Raw genomic sequence first — 25,623 nt, forward strand, 5'->3', positions numbered from 1 at the left:
AGCTTTTTCCATTACGACCAGCACTGCCGATAATGCAACATGTGTACAGTAGCCCCTGACTCCCCATGGCCACCGTGCCAGCAATCATTTCACTTGAGCAAAGGCGGATAGCTTTGTTCTCCCTACTGACATCACACCTGCACCACTCTGTCAGCCCTCCTGCATTGCAACTGAACACACCAGTGACCCGATGGATAGGTCCCTAATTTAACACGGCAATGTATAACCTCCAACATGACCTAGTGCAGTAGGTATACCGTATAACCCTGCAACACTCTTTTTAAAGTGGACCCAAACTAAAAATACAAGATTTCAGTAATAAAATCTATTTTCTAAATTATAATAATAAATAGCAGCCTTTTTTCAGCTGCATGATGAGAAATATAAAATATTTTACATTTATTGGAGGAACCCCTCCCTTCCTTTCATATTGCCGGGACAGAATCTGGCAAAATGCTGGAGTAGGTGATGTCTGGCAATGGAGGAATTGCTAATGGCTGCCACCTGTATAATCCTAGTTATAAAAAGAGAAGGGTGAAAAGCATGTACTGAAATCCTCATAGGCTTGAAGGAGTGTTTATTTATCTTTGTATGCGTCAGTGGTGCAACTAAATATTTTGAATTAAAAAAATGTTTGGTTCGTGTCCGCTTTAAAGGAAAACTTAGAATAGAATTGAAAAGGGGGGTGGACCCGGACAATTCAGTAACCAAAGAAAAAAACACAAAAAACAAGTAGTGCGATATGTCAAAGCATAAGGTAAGATCTGCGTAAGGAGATTTACTCCCAATTCTCAGGTTGCAAGCAGATTGCAACCACCAATTGGGCATATTGTGGAATTTCTGCCACCGCTCAGGTATAATAATAATCCTAACATTTGTGTAGTGCTTTTCTCCTGTTAGACTCAAAGTGCTCAAGAGCTGCAGCCATTTAGAGAATGCTTAAGGGGCCACCCTGCAGTGTTAGGAAGTCTTGCCCAAGGACTTCTTACTGAATAAATACTGACCCTAGCCAGCATTCAAACCCTGGTCTCGCATGTCAAAGGCAGGGCCCTTAACCAGTACACTATCCAGCAACTGCATGAGAAGGTCTTCACAGGTTTCACTCCTGGTTATGAACCAAGTTCCCGAGAGGAGACAGAACTGATAATAACAACACAGTGGAGTTGTAAAGTATTATGGGAAGATGGTGGAGGCACCCAACAATATAAAACAAATAAAATCAGCTTAAAATAGAGAGGCAGTGGTGAGACTCACCTCTCCTGAATAAAAAAGCCAATGGTTATTTGAATCAAACAAGACGACTTATAACGAAAATTCTATATTTGATCAGTGCGCTCCTCAATAGATATTCTAAATATTGATAAATCTTAATAAATCTCTGTCTGGTCGGATCGCTATTTTTCAATTGTGTGTGTCACACTACGTACAAAATTTCTATTCTATGGAAACAGCGCTCAACAACCCACATATTAATACACAAGATTCCACATTTAAAAAGTCCACAATGCCCTCAATAGGTGTGATCCACAGGTATCCAGTTAATAGTCCAAGCAATAATTCTTCATATACAGTTCATAGCAGTAATGATATATTCTCACCGGAACAATAGGCCAACCACTAACGATTAGCAATCACGTTTTTGGACCATGCCAGCACACGAACTCCTCCACTGATATAGGACTCCTCAGATGTGTGTATACATGTCATATGAAAGAGAGACACAGCAATAGTGTAATACCGTTTACAGAGCATACACTATCCAGCACCACCAGTGCTCCCACTCCAAGAAATGATCTAGGGCTCAAACAGGTGTACCATAGCGTAATTCCATTTAATAAAATATATTAAAAAGAGCAAGTGCACTTACAAACATCAAGTTAAAATGCGCATATAAAACAATCCTCGAGGTGATCCAGCGTCTGACCGGCTCCTACAGCGGCGCTGTAGGAGCCGGTCAGACGCTGGATCACCTCGAGGATTGTTTTATATGCGCATTTTAACTGGATGTTTGTAAGTGCACTTGCTCTTTTTAATATATTTTATTAAATGGAATTACGCTATGGTACACCTGTTTGAGCCCTAGATCATTTCTTTGCTGACACAAGAGAAAGTCATCACAACAAGCTAGAGCTGCTGGTCTGTGAAGGGTCGGCCATATTATCTGGTGAGAGGCTTGAGTGCATAGCTGGTGGAGGCACTTTAGGGTGACCCGTGAGTGGAGTGGGAGCACTGGTGGTGCTGGATAGTGTATGCTCTGTAAACGGTATTACACTATTGCTGTGTCTCTCTTTCATATGACATGTATACACACATCTGAGGAGTCCTATATCAGTGGAGGAGTTCGTGTGCTGGCATGGTCCAAAAACGTGATTGCTAATCGTTAGTGGTTGGCCTATTGTTCCGGTGAGAATATATCATTACTGCTATGAACTGTATATGAAGAATTATTGCTTGGACTATTAACTGGATACCTGTGGATCACACCTATTGAGGGCATTGTGGACTTTTTAAATGTGGAATCTTGTGTATTAATATGTGGGTTGTTGAGCGCTGTTTCCATAGAATAGAGACTTATAACGAAAAACTATGGTATACCAAGACGTTTTGAGGGCTTTAACTACTCTCAGGTCAATGATACCCAAAAGCAAGTACCCAGTGGTTGAGTAGAGAACAAACCAGCATCTCTGAGAGTCGGAAATGGAAAGTTATATGATATCACTAAGACAGTAAACCCTGTCTGTTGAAGGGGAAAAAAGCACTTGGATAATTGACCTTAAGAATGGTAAGGCTACTAATGATTAAACAAATGCAGGGAATTACTGCTAAGCAGCAAACAATAAATTCAATATGTTCTCTTCTCATATGGCTGGCAAAAGAAAACATATTAACTGTTTAACATAGCCTACTTTTCCCAATAATGAAAAGTCTTGAAATGATGATTATGAACTTGAAGATGATAAATAGCTCAAGGAGTTGGAAGTACTAATCAAATATATAAATCATTAAAGGGTCACTATGGCAAAAATTAGGCTACAATGGTAACCTGGAAGCATGTACGTAATATGAGGAGCAATAGTTAATAAGCTTTTTTTTTTTTTTTTTTTTAAATGTGGGCTTGAAAGGTTATAGACAGCATTGCGCAGGGATCCTGCCCGTCGTTTTTTTCAAGCTATGCGATGGAATCCCCCTCTCAGTGCTGGAACAACTGATTTATCCTCTGCTTTATTCCTGCTCAAGCTGTGCGGGATATGTAGACTGCACAGGGAGTGCTGGGGAAGATCATAGCACTGGGCGTAGAAGGAGCCAAGTCATTTATCTTGCTTATTTGTTTATCTACAATCTTCCACAGCATTCGCTGACCTCCCTGCATTCCACTGTCTGCAGCTGGGAGACAGGAGAGAAGCAATCAGCTTTAACAGTGCACTGCGTCCCGATTCAACGGAGGAGGAGGCAGGACCTCTACTTATGCTACCTATAACCTTTCAAGCACACATTTAAAAACACTTAGTATCCAATGATCCTAATATTCAGTACAAGCTACCAGGGTTATCCCAGTGGCTTAATTTTCGCCATGGTGCCCCGTTAGGGCCCGTTCAGACTGCAAAACGCGGACGGCCACGCATGCAGAACGCAACGCGTACGAACGCACGCCATCCGCGTTCGTATGCGTTGCGTGGCTGATCCCATCACTGAAAAGTGAATGGGACAGCAGCGCGTTTTTGTAAAATCTGCGTGCAGCATGCGTTCCCGGACCGCACAGGTCCGGAACGTATGCAGTGTGAACATCAGACAGTGCACTCTATGTACTGTCTGATGTCCTGCGTGTCGCCCCTCCGCACGCGTTTCCAAAACGCGGCTGGAAATGCGTGCAGTCTGAACGGGCCCTTAAACTATAAAAGAAAGTGTTAGCATTTGGCTTTACTTCCTGTTAAAGTGGATCCGAGATGAACTTTTACTCATTGCATAATTGTGTTCCTTTCCTATTGTTTATAGGGCATTCCTCAAGCCAAATACTTTTTTGTTTTTGTCTTAATACTCTAATTCCCTATAAACTAAAGAAGCCACGCCCACAGGTTTTCAGAGAGCCAAGGCACTTTCAGACAGTAGCAAGGGCTCATGGGAGCTCAGTCTGGGCAGGAGGAGGGGGAGGTATTACTAGCCAGAGATTTCAGAGGCAGAGGGGAGGAGGGGTGATTAGGTTTTTTCACAGTCTGAGTGCTGATGGTGCAGATAAGCCTGCCTCTGGGAAATGTTCACAAACAACATGGCTGCTGTCATTGTATCACAGGAATAATCTATATATATAATAGAGTAAGTGCCTCAACCTTCAAACAAGAAGAAGAAGTAGCGCCCTGCCCCCAAGGCCGGTCCAAGCAAGAAGAAGGGGCTGGTCCAAGCAAGAAGAAGAAGTAGTGTCATATCAACCAAGGGCAAAGAGGGATAATTTGCATATTCAGTAGCAGAGCAGTGCATTGTGGGTAACCACAAATGTTCACTTATAGTGGAATTATTGCAGATTTGCTTCTGTTTTAAGAAGGCAAATTACACCAAGCTTTGCTTTTTTTAGTAGGAGGGATTTTTGGTCTATTTTATCCCTCTATACATTCTTAGTAGTTTGGGTCACCCTGAGCTGCTTGGTTACTCTGTTGTACTGGTCCAAGCCCAATATCATACAGCCATATCAATCCCTGCTATGTACTGATGAGAACCAAAGGTCTGAAATAGGCTGTCACATGTGGGTTTGATATGACTGTGTAAAACTTAAAGCTATAAACTTGCTTGGCTTACAAAGGGTGAAAAGGAATAATTTGCATATTTAGTAGCAGTGCATTGTGGGTAATCACAAATGTTCACTTATAGCTGAATTATTGTAGATTTTATTCTGTTTTAAAGGACTTCCGAGGCCAAAATCTGCCCCCAAAACGTAAAAAACATTAACTACCTGCATGACTTTGTAAGGCACGGAGGACGCCGTCCGCGCCCTCCGTGCCGTTCCGCCTGGTCCCCTCTGCTCAATAGCCCCCCAAAAGACAGCGACCCCCAGCTCTAGGGCCAACCCCCGGTCCATGTAACAGGCAGCATGGATCGGAGGGTTGGTCCTAGAGCTGCGCAGCCGCAGTAGCGACTATGCGGACTGCGCAGCCGTGGCCAGCTCCGGCGTCCATCTTTATGCAGGCTGCAGATACCGACCCAGACCGTGGAGTCACAGCCTTTCAGGGGGCTATTGAGCAGAGGGGACCAGGCGGAATGGCATGGAGGGCGCGGACGGCGTCCTCCTTGCCTTACAAAGTCATGCAGGTAGTTCACTTTTTTACGTTTTGGGGGCAGATTTTGGCCTCGGAAGTCCTTTAAGAAGGCAAATTACACCAAGCTTTGATTTTTTTAGTAGGAGGTCTTTTTGGTCCCTTTTATTCACCTATACATTCCGAGTGGTTTGGGTCACCCTGAGCTGCTTGGTTACTCTGTTGTGCTGGTCCAAGCCCTATCTCATACAGCTGTATCAATCTCTGCCATGTACTGATGAGAAACAAAAGTCTGAAACAGGCTGTCACATGTGGGTTTGATATGGCTGTGTAAAATGTAAAGCTATAGGCTTGCTATACATCAGTGGTTCTGGATGCTTGCTTGGCTTACTAAGGGGAAAAAGGAATTATTTGCATATTTAGTAGCAGTGCATTGTGGGTAACCACAAGTGCTCACTTATAGCTGAATAATTGCATATTTCTTTCTGTTTTAGGAAGGCAAATTACACCAAGCTTTGCTTTTTTTTAGTAGGAGGTCTTTTTGGTCCCTTTTATCCCCCTATGCATTACGAGTGGTTTGGGTCACCCTGAGCTGCTTGGTTATTCTGTTGTACTGGTCCAAGCCCTATCTCATACAGCCGTATCAATCCCTGCTATGTACTGATGAGGACCAAAAGTCTGAAACAGGCTGTCTACATGTGGGTTTGATATGACTGTGTAAAATTTAAAGCTATATGCTTGCTATACACCAGCAGCTTTGGATGCTTATTTGGCTTACCAAGGGGGAAAAGGGGAAATTTTCATATTTAGTAGCAGTGCATTGTGGGTAACCACAAATATTCACTTATAGCTGCATTATTGCAGAGTTCCTTCTGTTTTAAAAAGGCAAATTACACCAATACAGTGTGCGGCATTGCAGGAAGTGGCGACAGTGGAACGCACAATGGAATACAGTAGAGGTGAGTCATCCCCGCCCGCTGCCTCTTATTAATAGTGGCGGCTTCCACTGTGCTTAAGCAGGAGGGGGAGTGCACATGGGGGACCAAGGTGAGGGGGGGGTTCCTGCTGAGCTTGAGCTGGAGTGCCAGTGCACATGAGGGACCCAGGTGAGGGGGGGTTCCTGCCGAGCTTAAGCTGGAGGTAGAGCACACATGGGGGACCCAGTTGAGAGGGGTCCAACCCCCCTTCCTACCGCTGTGCCCAATACCCCCTTCCTGCCCTCTACCCTCTTATGCGGCGTATGCTACGCCGCGGGTCTGCTAGTCAATCATATTCTATTAAAGCTGTTTGCAGCTAGATTTGCTGTGTAAACTATCTAAACTTTAGATAAGATATATAGACAAGTTACTTGTTATAGTTCGTTTTTCATCTCGGATCCACTTTAAGACAACCATGGATGGATAAAAATGTTTATTGAGCACACCGTTAATTATTTATGGATTGTATTTTTAGGAGCCAAGTCACATGCTTACAGCTCTTTTTGTATCTTAACTCACTTGTCCTTATTGGGTGTCTCTGGATCCTTAAATTATTGACTTTAGTCCAGCAGCCTAATCTGGAACTCCGGTCAGTTAGTATTGCTAGTTTATTCTGGAGGGGAACCATCACTAAAGTCCATGAGATGTCTGTAGCTTGGGTAGAGACAGGATCATTTTCTCCATATATATATACATACATGGCTGCCTTAGTGGTAACTTGTGAGTACTTTTACTATTACTCATATCAGCCTATGTCCAGATACTGTAACTTACCACACCTATAGACTCCCGGTATTATCTTTTGTCTTCTTGGTTCTAAGGCCTTTGATCACATCTTTTGTAGGGATGGCCTTGCTTAGGATAACTCATTATTATTATTATTGATTTATAAAGCGCCAACATATTTTGTGGCGCTGTACAAAGTAAGGAACGAACATGGGGTACATAATAATACAGACAATGGTGTACACCAATATACAAATACATAATTGGTGGCAAAATACAAAAACGATGCAAAATGCAGAATACAACAAGATACAGAATTGATAATGACAGTGATAAAAGTAACATAATGAATAAAATGTATAATGATTTCCAGGACACAAAAGGGGGAGAGAGTCCTGCCCTTGCGAGCTTACAATCTAAACTCATGGAGAAGCATGTGATCAGTTTGATCAGCTGATAGATTTGTAAAGTTCTGATTTGCTGTGATGACTTTCTGGTTTAACTACTTTGGCCTCCTGGACGAACTAGCAACGCCCAGGAGGCCATGTGCGCTGCCGCGCGCCCCCGTGGCCGATCGCGCGTGTGCACGCGCACTCCCGGCCCGTGGTTCGCTAGCCAGGCAATCAGTGAATCGGGCTATGGTGCCCGATCACTGATTGCTCTCCCCCCGAGAAAAACCGTCAGCTTCGCACGGAAGCTGAGGTTTTTCTGTTCCTATTTCCCCCGACGTCACTCTAAGCGTCCGTGTTATGCTTAGAGTGACGTCATTGTAAGCAAACTCATGGCTGCCATCTTGTGGCCAAAAAGCTAACTGCATGAAAATGCAAAAAAAAAAAAAAATAGACCAATATGTAAAAAAAAAATTTGATTTGCATCCCACCCTCCCAAAAATACCCACAGAAAATGTTTAATAATAAAAAAAAAAACCATTACAATTAAAAAAAAAACCAAACACATAAATATTTACCTAAGGGTCTAAACTTTTTAAATATCTATGTAAACATGAAATATTTCTATTTTTTTTTTTAATTATAAGCTTGTAAATAGTGATGGATGCAAAACGGAAAAAATGCACTTTTATTTCCAAGTAAAATATTGTCGCCATACATTGTGATAGGGACATAATTTAAACGGTGTAATAACCGGGAGAAATTGGCACATACAATACGTGAGTTTTAATTGTGGAGGCATGTATTATTTTAAAACTATAATGTCCGAAAACTGAGAAATAATGCATTTTTTCCGTTTTTTCCTTATTCTTCCTGTTAAAATGCATTCACAGTAAAGTGGCTCTTAGCAAAATGTACCCCCCAAAGAAAGCCTAATTGGTGGCGGAAAAAATGAGACATAGATCAGTTCATTGTGATAAGTAGTGATAAAGTTATAGGCTAATGAATGAGAGGTGAACATTGCTCGGATGCATAAAGTGAAAACGACTGAAGGCTGAAGTGGTTAATGCATGATCATGACAAGCAAATCAGAACCTTACAAATCTATCAGCTGATCAAACTGATCATCACATGCTTTTCCATGAGTTCTCCTAAGCATTGCCATCTCTAAGTGTGTCAATGGTCATGGACCTTCAAAGCAGCTGTAGAGTAGAGTGCCGCCTTTGACATGGGAAACCAGGGTTCGAACCCTGGCTAGGTTCAGTACCTATTCAGTAAGGAGTCCTTAGGCAAGACTTCCTAACACTGCAGGGTGGCCTCTTGAGTACGCCCTAGTGGCTGCAGCTCTTGAGTGCTTTGAGTCCGACAGGAGAAAAGAGCTATACAAATGTTTGGATAGGATCAGTTGTTAGCCATCAGTTAACCTCCTTGCCGGTTATCCCGAACTCAGTTCGGGGTAACCTGTGCAGGAGGATATCTCAGGCCCCGCTGGGCCGATTTGCATAATATTTTTTTTCTTGCACGCAGCTAGCACTTTGCTAGCTGCGTGCATTTACCGTTCGCCGCCGCTCGCCGCCGATTCGCCGCTAACCGTCGCGTCGCGCCCCCCTCCAGACCCCTTGCGCAGCCTGGCCAATCAGGCCAGGCAGCGCTGAGGGGTGGATCGGGATTCCCTATGACGTCCCGACGTCGATGACGTCGGTGACGTCATCCCGCCCCGTCGCCCAGGCGACCGGGGAAGCCCAGCAGGAAATCCCGTTCTCAACGGGATTTCCTGCTGACTCTGATCGCCGAAGGCGATCGGAGTGGGTGGGGGGATGCCGCCGCTTAGCGGCTATCATGTAGCGAGCCCTGGGCTCGCTACATGATTTAAAAAAAAAAATCCCCAAAAAATGTGCTGCGCTGCCTCCTTGCCGGAGGAATTAGACCGGCAAGGAGGTTAAAGCAGGGAATTTTGAATTATAATAATTGATACCAATTATTGGTCAATGTAAAACAGAAGAGTAAGCTTTCGGCCAATAAGCCTTCCAGTGGGAAAAGAGTCTGAAGAAGGATTAGTGGCCTAAAGCTTATTCTTTTTCTTGTAATTTAGCCAATTAATGTTATCATACTGATTCAAAACATCCTCATTCTTCAAACAAGGAGAATTGAATAAGGATGATACGATTTATTGCCTATTTTAACCACTTCGCATCCAGACCTTGTTTTCCCCTTATTGACCAGAGCAGTTTTGACACTTTAGCGGTGTCCCTAATCAGCAATAACTTCATCTGTATTCGTGCCACTTAACCACTTCCCGACCGCCGTATGTACAATTGGCGGCCTGGAAGTGCACCCCGCAAGGACCGCCGTATTGACAAATGGCGGCGGTCCTTGTAGGGGCATGGGCGGAGCGATCGCGTCATCCGTGACGCGATCCTCCGCCTCCGCCTGGCGTCGCTCACCCGCCGCAACATCCCGCCGGCCATACGGAAGCGCCGGCGGGATGTTAACCCGACGATCGCCGCATACAAAGTGTATAATACACTTTGTAATGTTTACAAAGTGTATTATACAGGCTGCCTCCTGCCCTGGTGGTCCCAGTGTCCGAGGGACCACCAGGGCAGGCTGCAGCCACCCTAGTCTGCACCAAGCACACTGATTTTTTACCCCCCCTGCCCCAGATCGCCCACAGCACCCATCAGACCCCCCCCTGCCCACCCCCCAGACCCCTGTTTGCACCCAATCACCCCCCTAATCACCCATCAATCACTCCCTGTCACTATCTGTCAACGCTATTTTTTTTTTATCCCCCCCCCCCTGCCCACTGCTCCCTCCTGATCACCCCCCCACCCCTCAGATTCTCCCCAGACCCCCCCCCCCAGACCCCCCCCCCATGTACTGTATGCATCTATCCCCCCTGATCACCTGTCAATCACCTGTCAATCGCCTGTCAATCGCCCATCAATCACCCCCTGTCACTGCCACCCATCAATCAGACCCTAACCTGCCCCTTGCGGGCAATCTGATCACCCCCCCCCCCCACACCAATAGATCGCCCGCAGATCCGACATCAGATCACCTCCCAAATCCATTGTTTACATCTATTCTCTCCTCTAAACACCCACTAATTACCCATCAATCACCCATCAATCACCCCCTATCACCACCTGTCACTTTTACCTATCAGATCAGACCCTAATCTGCCCCTTGCGGGCACCCAATCACCCGCCCACACGCTCAGATTGCCCTCTGACCCCCCCTTATCAATTCACCAGTGCATTAATTACATCTGTTCTTCCCAGTAATAACCCACTGATCACCTGTCAATCACCTGCCAATCACCTATCACCCATCAATCACCCCCTGTCACTGCCACCCATCAATCAGCCCCTAACCTGCCCCTTGCCGGCAATCTGATCACCCACCCACACCATTAGATTGCCCGCAAACCCGCTGTCAGATTACCTCCCAAATGTATTGTTTACATCTGTTATCTTCTCTAAACACCCACTAATTACCCATCAATCACCCCCTATCACCACCTGTCACTGTTACCTATCAGATCAGACCCTAATCTGCCCCTTGCGGGCACCCAATCACCCGCCCACACGCTCAGATTGCCCTCAGACCCCCCCCTTATCAATTCGCCAGTGCATTAATTACATCTGTCCTTCCCTGTAATAACCCACTGATCACCTGTCAATCACCTGCCAATCACCTATCACCCATCAATCACCCCCTGTCACTGCCACCCAACAAACTGCCCCTAACCTGCCCCTTGCGGGCAATCTGATCACCCACCCACACCAATAGATCGCCCGCAGATCCGACATCAGATCACAACCCAAGCGCAGTGTTTCCATCTATTCTCTCCTCTAAACACCCACTAATTACCCATCAATCACCCATCAATCACCCCCTATCACCACCTGTCACTGTTACCCATCAGATCAGACCCTAATCTGCCCCTTGCGGGCACCCAATCACCCGCCTACATGCTCAGATTGCCCTCAGACCCCCCCCTTATCAATTCGCCAGAGCAATATTTACATCTGTTCTCCCCTGTAATAACCCACTGATTACCTGTCAATCACCTATCAATCACCCATTAATCACCCCCTGTCACTGCCACCCATCAATCACCCCCTGTCACTGCCACCCATCAATCACCCGCTGTCACTGCCACCCATCAATCAGCCCCTAACCTGCCCCTTGCGGGCAATCTGATCACCCACCCACACCAATAGATCACCCGCAGATCCGACGTCCGATCACCTTCCAAGTGCAGTGTTTACATCTGTTCTCTACCCTAAACACCAACTAATTACCCATCAATCACCCCCTGTCACTGCTACCTATCAGATTAGACCCCTATCTGCCCCTAGGGCACTCAATCACCCGCCCACACCCTCAGAATGCCCTCAGACCCCAGCCCTGATCACCTCGCCAGTGCATTGCTTGCATCTATTCCCCCCTCTAATCACACCTTGAGACACCCATCAATCACCTCCTGTCAACCCCTAGCACACCTACCCATCAGATCAGGCCCTAATTTGCCCCGTGTGGGCTCCTGATCACTCGGCCAAACCCTCAGATCCCCCTCAGACCCCCTTCCGATCACCTCCCCAGTGCATTGATTGCATCTATTTTCCCCTCTAACCACCCCCTGAGACACCCATCAATCACCTCCTGTCACCCCCCAAGCACTCCTATCCATCAGATCAGGCCCAATACAACCTGTCATCTAAAAGGCCACCCTGCTTATGACCGGTTCCACAAAATTCGCCCCCTCATAGACCACCTGTCATCAAAATTTGCAGATGCTTATACCCCTGAACAGTCATTTTGAGACATTTGGTTTCCAGACTACTCACGGTTTTGGGCCCGTAAAATGCCAGGGCGGTATAGGAACCCCACAAGTGACCCCATTTTAGAAAAAAAGACACCCAATGGTATTCTGTTAGGTGTATGACGAGTTCATAGAAGATTTTATTTTCTGTCAAAAGTTAGCGGAAATTGATTTTTATTGTTTTTTTTTTCACAAAGTGTCATTTTCCACTAACTTGTGACAAAAAATAAAATCTTCTATGAACTCGCCATACACCTAACGGAATACCTTGGGGTGTCTTCTTTCTAAAATGGGGTCACTTGTGGGGTTCCTAATACTGCCCTGGCATTTTAGGGGCCCTAAACCGTGAGGAGTAGTCTAGAAAACAAATGCCTCAAAATGACCTGTGAATAGGACGTTGGGCCCCTTAGCGCACCTAGGCTGCAAAAAAAGTGTCACACATGTGGTACCGCCGTACTCAGGAAAAGTAGTATAATGTGTTTTGGGGTGTATTTTTACACATACCCATGCTGGGTGGGAGAAATTTCTATGTAAATGGACAATTGTGTGTAAAAAAAATCAAACAATTGTCATTTACAGAGATATTTCTCCCACTTAGCATGGGTATGTGTAAAAATACACCCCAAAACACATTATACTACTTCTCCTGAGTACGGCGGTACCACATGTGTGGCACTTTTTTACACCCTAAGTACGCTAAGGGGCCCAAAGTCCAATGAGTACCTTTAGGATTTCACAGGTCATTTTGCGACATTTGGTTTCAAGACTACTCCTTGCGGCTTAGGGCCCCTAAAATGCCAGGGCAGTATAGGAACCCCACAAATGACCCCATTCTAGAAAGAAGACACCCCAAGGTATTCCGTTAGGAGTATGGTGAGTTCATAGAAGATTTTATTTTTTGTCACAAGTTAGCGGAAAATGACACTTTGTGAAAAAAAAACAATTAAAATCAATTTCTGCTAACTTGTGACAAAAAAATTAAAACTTCTATGAACTCACCATACTCCTAACGGAATACCTTGGGGTGTCTTCTTTCTAAAATGGGGTCATTAGTGAAGTTCCTACACTGCCCTGGCATTTTAGGGGCCCTAAACCGTGAAGAGTAGTCTTGAAACAAAAATGACCTGTGAAATCCTAAAGGTACTCATTGGACTTTGGGCCCCTGAGCGCAGTTAGGGTGCAAAAAAGTGCCACACATGTGGTATTGCCGTACTCGGGAGAAGTAGTACAATGTGTTTTGGGGTGTATTTTTACACCTACCCATGCTGGGTGGGAGAAATACCTCTGTAAATGACAATCTTTTGATTTTTTTACACACAATTGTCCATTTACAGAGGTATTTCTCCCACCCAGCATGGGTATGTGTAAAAATATACCCCGAAACACATTGTACTACTTCTCCCGAGTACGGCGATACCACATGTGTGGCACTTTTTTGCACCCTAACTGCGCTAAAGGGCCCAAAGTCTAATGAGTACCTTTAGGATTTCACAGGTCATTTTGAGAAATTTCGTTTCAAGACTACTCCTCACGGTTTAGGGCCCCTAAAATGCCAGGACAGTATAGGAACCCCACAAATGACCCCATTTTAGAAAGAAGACACCCCAAGGTATTCCGTTAGTAGCATAGCGAGTTCATAGAAGATTTTATTTTTTGTTACAAGTTAGCAGAAATTGATTTTAATTGTTTTTTTTTCACAAAGTGTCATTTTCCACTAACTTGTGACAAAAAATAAAATCTTCTATGAACTCGCCATACACCTAACGGAATACCTTGGGGTGTCTTCTTTCTAAAATGGGGTCACTTGTGGGGTTCCTAATACTGCCCTGGCATTTTAGGGGCCCTAAACCGTGAGGAGTAGTCTAGAAAACAAATGCCTCAAAATGACCTGTGAATAGGACGTTGGGCCCCTTAGCGCACCTAGGCTGCAAAAAAAGTGTCACACATGTGGTACCGCCGTACTCAGGAAAAGTAGTATAATGTGTTTTGGGGTGTATTTTTACACATACCCATGCTGGGTGGGAGAAATTTCTATGTAAATGGACAATTGTGTGTAAAAAAAATCAAACAATTGTCATTTACAGAGATATTTCTCCCACTTAGCATGGGTATGTGTAAAAATACACCCCAAAACACATTATACTACTTCTCCTGAGTACGGCGGTACCACATGTGTGGCACTTTTTTACACCCTAAGTACGCTAAGGGGCCCAAAGTCCAATGAGTACCTTTAGGATTTCACAGGTCATTTTGCGACATTTGGTTTCAAGACTACTCCTTGCGGCTTAGGGCCCCTAAAATGCCAGGGCAGTATAGGAACCCCACAAATGACCCCATTCTAGAAAGAAGACACCCCAAGGTATTCCGTTAGGAGTATGGTGAGTTCATAGAAGATTTTATTTTTTGTCACAAGTTAGCGGAAAATGACACTTTGTGAAAAAAAAACAATTAAAATCAATTTCTGCTAACTTGTGACAAAAAAATTAAAACTTCTATGAACTCACCATACTCCTAACGGAATACCTTGGGGTGTCTTCTTTCTAAAATGGGGTCATTAGTGAAGTTCCTACACTGCCCTGGCATTTTAGGGGCCCTAAACCGTGAAGAGTAGTCTTGAAACAAAAATGACCTGTGAAATCCTAAAGGTACTCATTGGACTTTGGGCCCCTTAGCGCAGTTAGGGTGCAAAAAAGTGCCACACATGTGGTATTGCCGTACTCGGGAGAAGTAGTACAATGTGTTTTGGGGTGTATTTTTACACCTACCCATGCTGGGTGGGAGAAATACCTCTGTAAATGACAATCTTTTGATTTTTTTACACACAATTGTCCATTTACAGAGGTATTTCTCCCACCCAGCATGGGTATGTGTAAAAATATACCCCGAAACACATTGTACTACTTCTCCCGAGTACGGCGATACCACATGTGTGGCACTTTTTTGCACCCTAACTGCGCTAAAGGGCCCAAAGTCTAATGAGTACCTTTAGGATTTCACAGGTCATTTTGAGAAATTTCGTTTCAAGACTACTCCTCACGGTTTAGGGCCCCTAAAATGCCAGGACAGTATAGGAACCCCACAAATGACCCCATTTTAGAAAGAAGACACCCCAAGGTATTCCGTTAGTAGCATAGCGAGTTCATAGAAGATTTTATTTTTTGTTACAAGTTAGCAGAAATTGATTTTAATTGTGTTTTTTCACAAAGTGTCATATTCCGCTAACTTGTGACAAAAAAATAAAATCTTCTATGAACTCACCATACTCCTAACGGAATACCTTGGGGTGTCTTCTTTCTAAAATGGGGTCATTTGTGGGGTTCCTATACTGCCCTGGCATTTTAGGGGCCCTAAACCGTGAGGAGTAGTCTTGAAACGAAATTTCTCAAAATGACCTGTGAAATCCTAAAGGTACTCATTGGACTTTGGGCCCTTTAGCGCAGTTAGGGTGCAAAAAAGTGCCACACATGTGGTATCGCCGTACTCAGGAGAAGTAGTATAATGTGTTTTGGGGTGTATTTGTACACATACCCATGCTGAGTGGGAGGAAGATCTCTGTAAATGGACAATTGTGTGTAAAAAAAAATAACAAATTGTCATTTACAGAGATATTTCTCCCACCCAGCATGGGTATGTGTAAAAATACACCCCAAAACACATTACACTACTTCTCCTGAGTACGGCAATACCACATGTGTGGCACTTTTTTGCAGCCTAACTGCGCTAAGGGGCCCAAAGTCCAATGAGCACCTTTAGGCTTTACAGGGGTGCTTACAATTTAGCACCCCCCAAAATGTCAGGACAGTAAACACACCCCACAAATGACCCCATTTTGGAAAGTAGACCCTTCAAGGTATTCAGAGAGGGGCATGGTGAGTCCGTGGCAGATTTCATTTTTTTTGTCGCAAGTTAGAAGAAATGGAAACTTTTTTTTTTTTGTTTTGTTTTGTCACAAAGTGTCATTTTCCGCTTACTTGTGACAAAAAATAATATCTTCTATGAACTCACTATGCCTCTCAGTGAATACTTTGGGATGTCTTCTTTCCAAAATGGGGTCATTTGGGGGGTATTTATACTATCCTGGAATTCTAGCCCCTCATGAAACATGACAGGGGGTCAGAAAAGTCATAGATGCTTGAAAATGGGAAAATTCACTTTTTGCACCATAGTTTGTAAACGCTATAACTTTTACCCAAACCAATAAATATACACTGAATGGGGTTTTTTTTATCCAAAACATGTTTGTCCACATTTTTCGCGCTGCATGTATACAGAAATTTTACTTTATTTGAAAACTGTCAGCACAGAAAGTTAAAAAAATCATTTTTTTGCCAAAATTCATGTCTTTTTTGCTGAATATAATAAAAAGTAAAAATCGCAGGAGCAATCAAATAGCACCAAAAGAAAGCTTTATTAGTGACAAGAAAAGGAGCCAAAATTCATTTAGGTGGTAGGTTGTATGAGTGAGCAATAAACCGTGAAAGCTGCAGTGGTCTGAATGGAAAAAAGTGGCCGGTCCTTAAGGGGTAGAAAGCCCGAGGTCCTTAAGTGGTTAAAGAGAATCTGTATTGTTAAAATCGCACAAACGTAAACATACCAGTGCGTTACGGGACATCTCCTATTACCCTCTGACACAATTTCGCCTTTCCTCGCCGCATTAAAAGTGGTTAAAACAGTTTTAAAAAGTTTGTTTATAAACAAACAAAATGGCCACCAAAACAGGAAGTAGGTTGATGTACAGTATGTCCACACATAGAAAATACATCCATACACAAGCAGGCTGTATACAGCCTTCCTTTTGAATCTCAAGAGATTATTTGTGTGTTTCTCTCTCCCTGCAGTTCTCATGCACTGAAGTTTCAGGCTGCTCATTTCTTCCTGCAAACAGCCTTGCCCTTGTCTGTAATTCTTCAGTATGTGAAAGCCCAGCCAGCTCAGAGGACGATGTATCCAGCTTGTAAAAGATAAGAGAGAAGAGAGAAGCTGCTCTAATCCTAAATAACACACAGGCAGTGTGCATACAGGGGCCTGGAAGGGGGAGTTCACTGCAGAACCAGAACACTGAAGAACTTGGCAGCCTTCCAGACACAGGCTGACAAGTCTGACAAGAGAGAGATAAGTTGATTTATTACAGAGATGGTGATAGTAGAACGTGCTGCAGTTAGCCAGAACACATTAGAATAGCCTTTTGAACTTGTAGGATGATAAAAAACAGGATGCAATTTTTGTTACGGAGTCTCTTTAAATTATCTATATATCGTTTTTTTCAAGACAAACTAAGCTTTTATTGGGGGTATTTGGTACGAAGTAAAATGTTCCTCTCTATGCATTTTAATGGGAAAAAGTGGGAAATTTTTTTTAAAAATGCATTGTTGCTCAATTTTGACCAATTCCTGTTTGGAAATAAAAAGTGCGATTAACATAAAAACTGTGCCGCCAGTTAAAGTCGCCCCAGTATAGATATCCAGATGTGTCCCCAGTATCACCGCCTCCCCCAGTATAGTCAGATGTGTCCCCAATATCAGCCCCCTAGCATAGCCACATGTGTCCCCTGCGTTTGACAGCCCCAAAATAGATTGACAGACGCACCCCCAGGAATAGTGCCCCTCTTTATAGCCATATGTGTCCCCGGATCAGGATTAACCCCATTATGGCCAGATGTACACCCAGGATTAGTGCTACCCCCCCCCCCCCATTATAGCCAAATGTGCCCCCAGTATATGATTACTGCCCCCCCAGTTGCCCAGATGCACCAAATTAGTAAATCCCCCCTCCCCTTAGTCAATTAGAAGCCCCCCAACAAATATGTAACCCCCCTTTTATTTATCCTACCCCCACCCCCCAGGATCGATAGCCAGATGCCCCCCCCCATGAGGCAGCCCCCTCCGTGCAGAAATCCTAAAAAAAATCCAACAGCAAGCAGCCTCACTCACCTACCTCATTCCTGCGACTGTCTTGAAGCCCGATCCTCTGCTCTCCGCTCTGCAGTCAGCCGCATATTGTCGGTAACCCGGGTCCCGGTTTGATGACGTCATCAAGCCGGGACCCGGGTTTCCGGCAATATGCGGCTGAATGCAGAGCGGTGATCGGAGGATCAGGCTTCAGGATCGTCGCAGGAACGAGGTAGGTGAGTGAGGCTGCTTGCTGGATGATTTTTTTTAATATTTGTGTGCCGAGGGGGACAGATGAAGGATCGCTGCAGTTCACTACTGCAGCGATCATTCATGGGAGGGGGGTGGACTGATTGACCAAAAGGGAACATGTTCCCTTTCACCAATTAGTATTGCAGCTGACAGTGCCGGAGGGTGCGCTCTGAAGCGCACCCGACCGTGCACAGCAGGGCTGCAGCCAGGTCAGTATATCTACGTCACTGTGGCTTGGAGGGTGCCACAGCTGACGTAGATATACTGTAGTGGTGGGGAAAGTGGTTAACCTCCTTGCCGGTCTAATTTCCACGGCCCTGCGGCCGTGGGAACGTTTTTTGCATTTTTTTTTTATCATGTAGCTAGCCTAGCGCTAGCTACATGATGCCCCCCTCCCTGCGGCATCCCTCCCACCCCTCCGATCGCCGCCGGTGCACTCACCCATAAGGAAATCCCATTCTGAACGGGATTTCCTTTAGGGCTTCCCCCATCACCATGGCGACGATCGTGATGACGTCACCGACGTCATCGATGTCGTGACGTCAGCGGGAGTCCCGATCCACCCCTCAGCGCTGCCTGCCACTGATTGGCCAGGCTGCGCACGGGGTCTCGGCGGGGGGGGGCCCACTAACGCAGCGGGTAGCGGCGAATCGGCAGCGAGCGGCGGCGATCGCAGGTAACATGCAGCAAGCAAAGTGCTTGCTGCGTGATTTAAAAAAAAATATGTAAATCGGCCCAGCAGGGCCAGAGCAATCCTCCACGGCGGGTTACCCCAAGCTCAGCTCGGGATAGCCGGCAAGGAGGTTAAAAGGCCTGTGTGTCTCCTTGAAACTTGAAAGTGTTAGGTATGCTTATTCGAATTTCCGTGGAATTGAAATTTCCACACTTCTGTTTTCTGATTGGCATTTCCAATTGGAATTTGGAAAATGGAATTCGGAAAGCAGAAATCAGAATTTTGTGGAAATCCGATTTACAGCAACTTGGTAATTTTAGCCCAATCACAGAATTCGGAAGCATTGCACCAATCAGAGAATGCAGAATTTGTCTGCAAAAATTGGATCACCACGGTAATTTTTGACCTCAAGACTGATTTTCCATTTTTCCAAGTTTCGTTTTTCTAATTTCTTTTTTCATTTTTTGCATTGTCTGATGCAAAAAATGACTAATAAAATACTTCTGAAAAATCTGAAAAATTGCAATTCAGAAAATGGAAAATCGGAAATCGAAAAATGGAAAATCGGAAGAAACGGAAATTGGCATTGGCGAAAATTGGAATTTCCAGGGAAGTGTCGACTTGAAAGTGTTGTCAAGATAAAATTTATCAAAATGACAATATAATATCCTCATATGGCAATTGCAATCGAACACTTGCACAATTGAACGTTTGATAGTTTACCTCATGTGTAAAATCTAATTTTGAATTCACTAAGGTGTTATGTATTTATTGAATGTTTTATCAATAAAATGTTTAAAAAATCTATAACACATTAGTAAATTTAAAATTATATTTGACCCATGCGGTAAATTATCAAACATTCGATACAGTGTTTGATAAAGCTTAGTGAATTGAGACCAATATCTTTTCATGGCAGTATAATAACGCTCGTCCCCCTGGCTCGATGTCTAGGCCTAATACTGGACTCGAGTCTCTCATTCAAACCACACATTGACAAACTAGGTATCCTACTCTTGTCATCCCCACCTAAAAAACCATCTCCTACGTCTGCTCTTTTCTCACACAGGACACTACCAAACTTCTGGTGCATGCCCTGATTATTTCACAACCAGACTATTGCAACTCTCTGCTCTGCGGACTCACTGGCAAACGGAGGGGGCTATTCCGGGTGTCTGGAACCTCCCCCCCTGCGCTGAGCTGTGTATTCAACAAGGGAGGCCCGCATAATATAAACAGCCTCATTCTCCCTCCCTTCTTACTTCTGGCGCCTCCCTCCAGCTAATAGAATGAGAGAGGCAGCCGAGCTTCCCCCACAAGAAGATGCAGCCTGCAGTGAGAGAATGTTGATTCTGGAGTCCCAGACTCTCCACAGCACAGAAGTGTCAGACATGATGCAATTAGAGGGCAGGCAACCTGGTAAATATGCACAGCATGATGCAGAGCTTGCCTGGACTCAGGGTCCGTGGACAAACATCTGTCTGGTCTCTCCCCATTGTTATAATGACTGCATGTGTGGATAAGGTGTTAAACAAGCTGAAAAGTTTTTGACAGTCCCTAGACTCCAGGAGGGCTTCTTTCTGACTTGTGTGAGAGACTGTCAGGGACAGGAGTCCTATTACAGGCAAGTAGCCTGTCTGATGTGGGACTGCAATACAGATAAGCTCTCTGCTCCTTCTCAGGCTATTCTCAATTTCTCTCCACTCCTTCTCTCTCTGGGCTAGTGCAACGCCAAAATGACAATAGCAATCGCTAGCGATTTGTGAGTGTGATTTTGTGAAGCGATTTTTCAGAGCGATTTTTGAATGAATCGCTCAAAAACATGCTACATGCTGTATACCTGCGATTTTGAAAAAGTCACAACGCTGCTGTGGGAACACTGTCATAGGGTAACATTAGCCAAGCGCTTTTCAAATCACTGTTGATTTGAAAAATGCTCAGAAGCACTCTTGGTGTGCACCAGCCTCCTTCATTCACCTTTGTTTCCCTCTTCCCCTAGTGCTGGGTGTCTTCTTGTCATACAGGAAAGCTAAATAAAAGTGCAATCCTGGTGAGACAAAATATTATTATTTAGTATTTATATAGTGCCGCCATCTTCCGCAGATGCATATATCCCTGCATCATATGGGTATCGCTTGCGCTATGTGACACTATGTGGCATATTCCACTGAATTGTCCAAACTAAGTCTATCTCCCGTTCCTCTCTCGGGGAGTTGTTCCAGCGCTGTCCCCTGTTCAAATTTGCTGCTACCAGAAGCCCTCAGAAACACTCGTGTCCTTGAGTACTTCCAAAGATAGGCAGCTCCGTAATACGCCAGCGCACTTTTGTGCATGGGCAGTATGGAGCCACCTGTATTCGGAAGCACTCGGGGACATAAGTGCTTCTGGATCTTTCAGGAATCCTGCCCTTAAAAATCCTGCGTTTGCCCCTGGTACCCACCAACCGTTTAGCCCCATTACAGTCCATCATCAACTCTGCTGCATGACTCATCCACCTCTCCTCCTGCTTCTCAAGTCCTATCCCCCTCTGTCAGTCCCTTCACTGGCTGCCAGTTACACAAAGGAAACAATTCATAATCCTGATTCTCGCCTGCAAAGCTCTCCACAACTTAGCTCCTTCTTATTTAAATAACTTTATTTCCACATACCTTCCAACACGCAATCTCCACTCTACTAACAATAATCTCCTATCTTCTTCTCTAGTCACCTCTTCTCACACCTGCTTACACTTATCTCAATCCTCTCCCCTCCTCTGAAACTCCCTCCCTCAACACATCTGCCACTTACCCTTATAGATGCAACCTGAAAACTCACCTCGTTAAGCAAGCATGCTTAGGATACTTCAGTCAGTGGCCACCATTTTTTATAATCTCATACACAGCTTCCCTTTACCTATTGTCCTATTCTTTAAACCTTTAAACTGTAAGGCCTTTTGACCAGGTCCATCTTCCCCTTCTGTCTCTCAATGCTGTGTATTATGTGCACATACTGTATCTTCAACCCTTGTGTAAAATCTGTAGTTGATTGCATCAGCTGTAACCCACCATTGTCTTGTATTGTTAACTGTTGTATTGTTTATTTTGTATCGTTACTCCCTGTATTCAGAACCACGGAAGATGATGGCGCTTAAAGCGGTATCGTCACCATAAAAATCAAATTTCAACAGCAACTGGTATGAGTGTATTAAGTGATAAGGATGCTAATCCTGCATTCAAAACTTTCAAAACTTTTTCTGCTGTTATGATTTGAAGTTATCACACACTTAAGGAACACTGGCCCTTTAGTAGTCGTGCCAAAGAATTGCATGCTGGGGGTTCTTTTTATCTATAATCTATTCCTCATCTTCCCTTTATTTCCCTGCCAGCTTCTTATCTGAAACCTGATCCCCTACTCACTTGTGTTTACAAGCAAGGCTGAGGTGACTCAGCGATTGGAGGAGACAAGAAAAAAAGTAAAGGGCAGAAATGACATCACGAGTTAGCCTTAACTGTGGGCAAAAGACATGGCCCCCACCAGGAACAGAATTCTCGTAATTTACTATATAACATTCACTGAAACCAAAACGTGGACAGTATAATACATGTGTTATGTAAGTAGATCAAGCATTTATCTACTTATGTATGTGTTTTTTTTCCCTGGCATAGTATGGCTGATCGTACCGCTTTAATAAATCAATGATAATAAAAAGAAAAAGCGTAAGCTTTCAGCTAATTCCATCTGCCACCCAGAGAGTGCTTTTGAAAATAAAGGAATTCCTGAGAACTCCTCTTGAGGAAATGGACTAGTCTATAGGAATAGTTTGAAGAAGGTTTATTACCTGAAAATTTACTCCTTTTATTTTAAGTTCATAAATTATATCACCCTGATTTAAATATTCCTGTTTCAACTAATAGCTAACATGGCACAATACAATACTTGTTTTTAGAGTGAAACACTAAGGGCCTGAGGCCACTAACACAGCTGTGTCTGCCTCTGTCTGCTTTTCAGCATCGGTAACATTGATGTGTAACTGAAAAGTGGTCACAACTGCATTAGTGGTCTCAGCCCCTAAATAAAAACAGGGATGGTCGTAGTCAGCCAACTTCGCTACGCTGGAACTAAGCGTAGTTTTATGCAATTACGCTTCGCCAAACTACAGCTTCGAAATCAAATATTCGCTTCATATGCATTTTGTAGACTACGCGTTAAAATACGCAATTACGCGTAGTGTGAAGCGTAGTGTGTGCGGATACTTATGCCCGTATGCAGAAAGTTTTACGCATTAATTTATCTTTTAAATGGAAACTCTTCTATGCGTACATTCCCCTTTCCAATACGTAAATTTGTAAGCATACAAGCGCACGCAGAAAATTAGACGCGAGTACCGCATTCATAGTTCACTACGCAATGCACATGTTAGCTACGCGTAGGGAGTTAGTAGAAGGAACACCGCTCTACCCCACCAGTGGATAGTTGTGCTGGACCAGGTTAGCAAGACCTCAGAGATACTCCAACAGAAGGAAGGTCCGCACCAATTCACCACGAATCCTCTTTATTATTAGGACGTATCCAGTATTAAAACATCACATCTCAAGCTGACATGTTTCGGACCTACTGGTCCTTAATCATAGCTGAGTTCACATGGAAAACTTTTGACACATTAATACACACCCGGTCTAAAGCTCCACCCCCCGCCCACCTCCATGGGGGCGGTCTCACCCCGGAGGGCGGAGCCAGGATACAGGTCAGTTCTAAAAGGTGCATAAAATTTAAAACAATACGACAAAGTGTGTCATTGTACATAATAAAACAGAGTAAAAAAAATGTCAAAAAATTGTTCTCATAAATGAGATCAATAAAAAGAGTAAAGCAGTAATACAGGCAGACACTGGAAAACAGGGAGAAATAAAAGGGACACACACCATCATAGGCCAATAGAGGGATGAATGAGGTCACTGTGTTGTGAGACTCACATCCCACCTAGCATTCAAGCCTCGAGGGGCTCTAGTGTCCAGTTTAAATATCCACATAGCTTCTCTCCTAAGTAAACACCTATAAAGATCCCCACCCCGTTTGGATGGAAACACTCTCTCTATGCCCTGGAATTGGAAACCAGTCATATTCCCACTATGTACCTCCCTGAAATGTTTCGCAACATTAGAGACATTGGTGGTAAGCCACCCTTGACCCAGGTAGTGTTCCGCTACCCTTTGCCTAAGCGGCCTAGTAGTACATCCAACATACTGAATGGAACATACACTACACGTGATTAAATAGATCACGTCCTTGGTTCCACAGTTAATAAACTGTTTGATTGGAAAACTACGGCCGCTAACGGAAGAGACAATAGATCTTGTTTTCGTATGCACATGGCAGTATCGACATGTAGAAACACTGCATCTAAACGAACCTGTCAGGGAAAGTCACGTGTTTGGGTGTTGCGTTGATTCAAACATGCTTGGGGACAAAAGTTTGGCAAGAGTGGGTGCTCGTCGGCTGGCCATTCTGACACCTTCATTGATGATCGGACGTAGGCCTGCATCAGCCTTGAGTATGGGTAAGTACTTAGTGACAATGCCTATGACCTCTTTGTACTCTGACGAAAAGGTGGTTACAAATGTGGGTTTCGGACTAGTGGCCCCCCTAATTGAGGGAGCATGTACCAGATCTGATCTGGGTACGCGTAGTGGTCGTAAGCTACGCGTAGCTGTACTTCGCTACGAGTAAATTCGTAAGCGTAGTTTTGAAACATCACCTACGAACTACGATGCGTAAATTCGCACTGACGCAGTTTCTGCTCATCCCTGAATAAAAATGTAAAATAGCATAGATAATGAAACTATATAAAAAATAATGCCGTTACTTACCAACCTTATAATGCCTTGTACCCTGTGATTCACTGTGCTGACAGTCACAATGGAGATCTGTAATAGAGGATAGGTATACCTGAGTGAGCAAGGCTATCTGGAAATACAATATGAAAAATGACGTCACAACAATAACTCAATTCATTGAGGTTCTCAGTGCTGGTGAACCCCAAACAGCATTGAGGGTCATAAGCAATACTACAAACCTAGCATAATAAGTCATTTTTAAATGAATGTAGGAGAACCCAGGTTAAAAATGTTCGCACTGCAGACGTGTGCGCACAATAGCAATTTCACTACTACTGTTTACCTAATTTCCTACACTTCTAGCAATCCTTGCTATGTACTGATATAACCTGCATGATGTTTGCAGACACCTTTTAGCACAAGATTTATAAATAATCCAAGACTACTTTGCAGGTTCTCATATATCATTTTCTGAAAAAGCTTTAGTAAAGCAGATCTAATGACCGCATGAGATCAGATGCCCATAGTCTGCTTCTCTTCAATATACTGACCTGTGTTATACATCAACCTATACGCTGAGCTGGCTTTGTGGTCGGCTTTTCAGACAGTGGGTTTCTTAAATAGTAGGTGTTAGTAGTGGTATTAACACCCATCCTATGTGTTACTTTCTGGAAATGTGTATCATATTTCCACTTCCTTTCCCACATCTCATCAGAAAATAGCTCACATGAACATACTTAGAAGAAAATTGTATTGGTTTTCCAAATTATTCTTTAAAATTTTCAAGAACTTCATTATGATAAGAAAAAAGGTCAAATCCCCAGTTCAAGC

General features: G+C 44.0%; 1 protein-coding gene across 1 annotated transcript in view; it reads right to left on the minus strand.

Annotated features, from left to right (window-relative positions):
* Positions 1 to 25,368, minus strand: part of LOC137528159 (amphinase-2-like) — a 30,675-nt gene extending 5,307 nt beyond the window's left edge. The window contains exons 1-2 of the mRNA XM_068249425.1: positions 25,344 to 25,368; positions 24,826 to 24,882 (exon numbers count right to left, since the gene is read on the minus strand). Of these exons, the coding sequence (XP_068105526.1) occupies positions 24,826 to 24,882; positions 25,344 to 25,356 (70 nt within the window). The 5' untranslated portion in view covers positions 25,357 to 25,368. The remainder of the gene's footprint in view (positions 1 to 24,825; positions 24,883 to 25,343) is intronic.
* Positions 25,369 to 25,623: the final 255 nt, after the last annotated feature.

The sequence above is a fragment of the Hyperolius riggenbachi genome, chromosome 8 (genome assembly GCF_040937935.1).
Source record: "Hyperolius riggenbachi isolate aHypRig1 chromosome 8, aHypRig1.pri, whole genome shotgun sequence".
In the NCBI taxonomy this organism is placed as follows: domain Eukaryota; kingdom Metazoa; phylum Chordata; class Amphibia; order Anura; family Hyperoliidae; genus Hyperolius; species Hyperolius riggenbachi.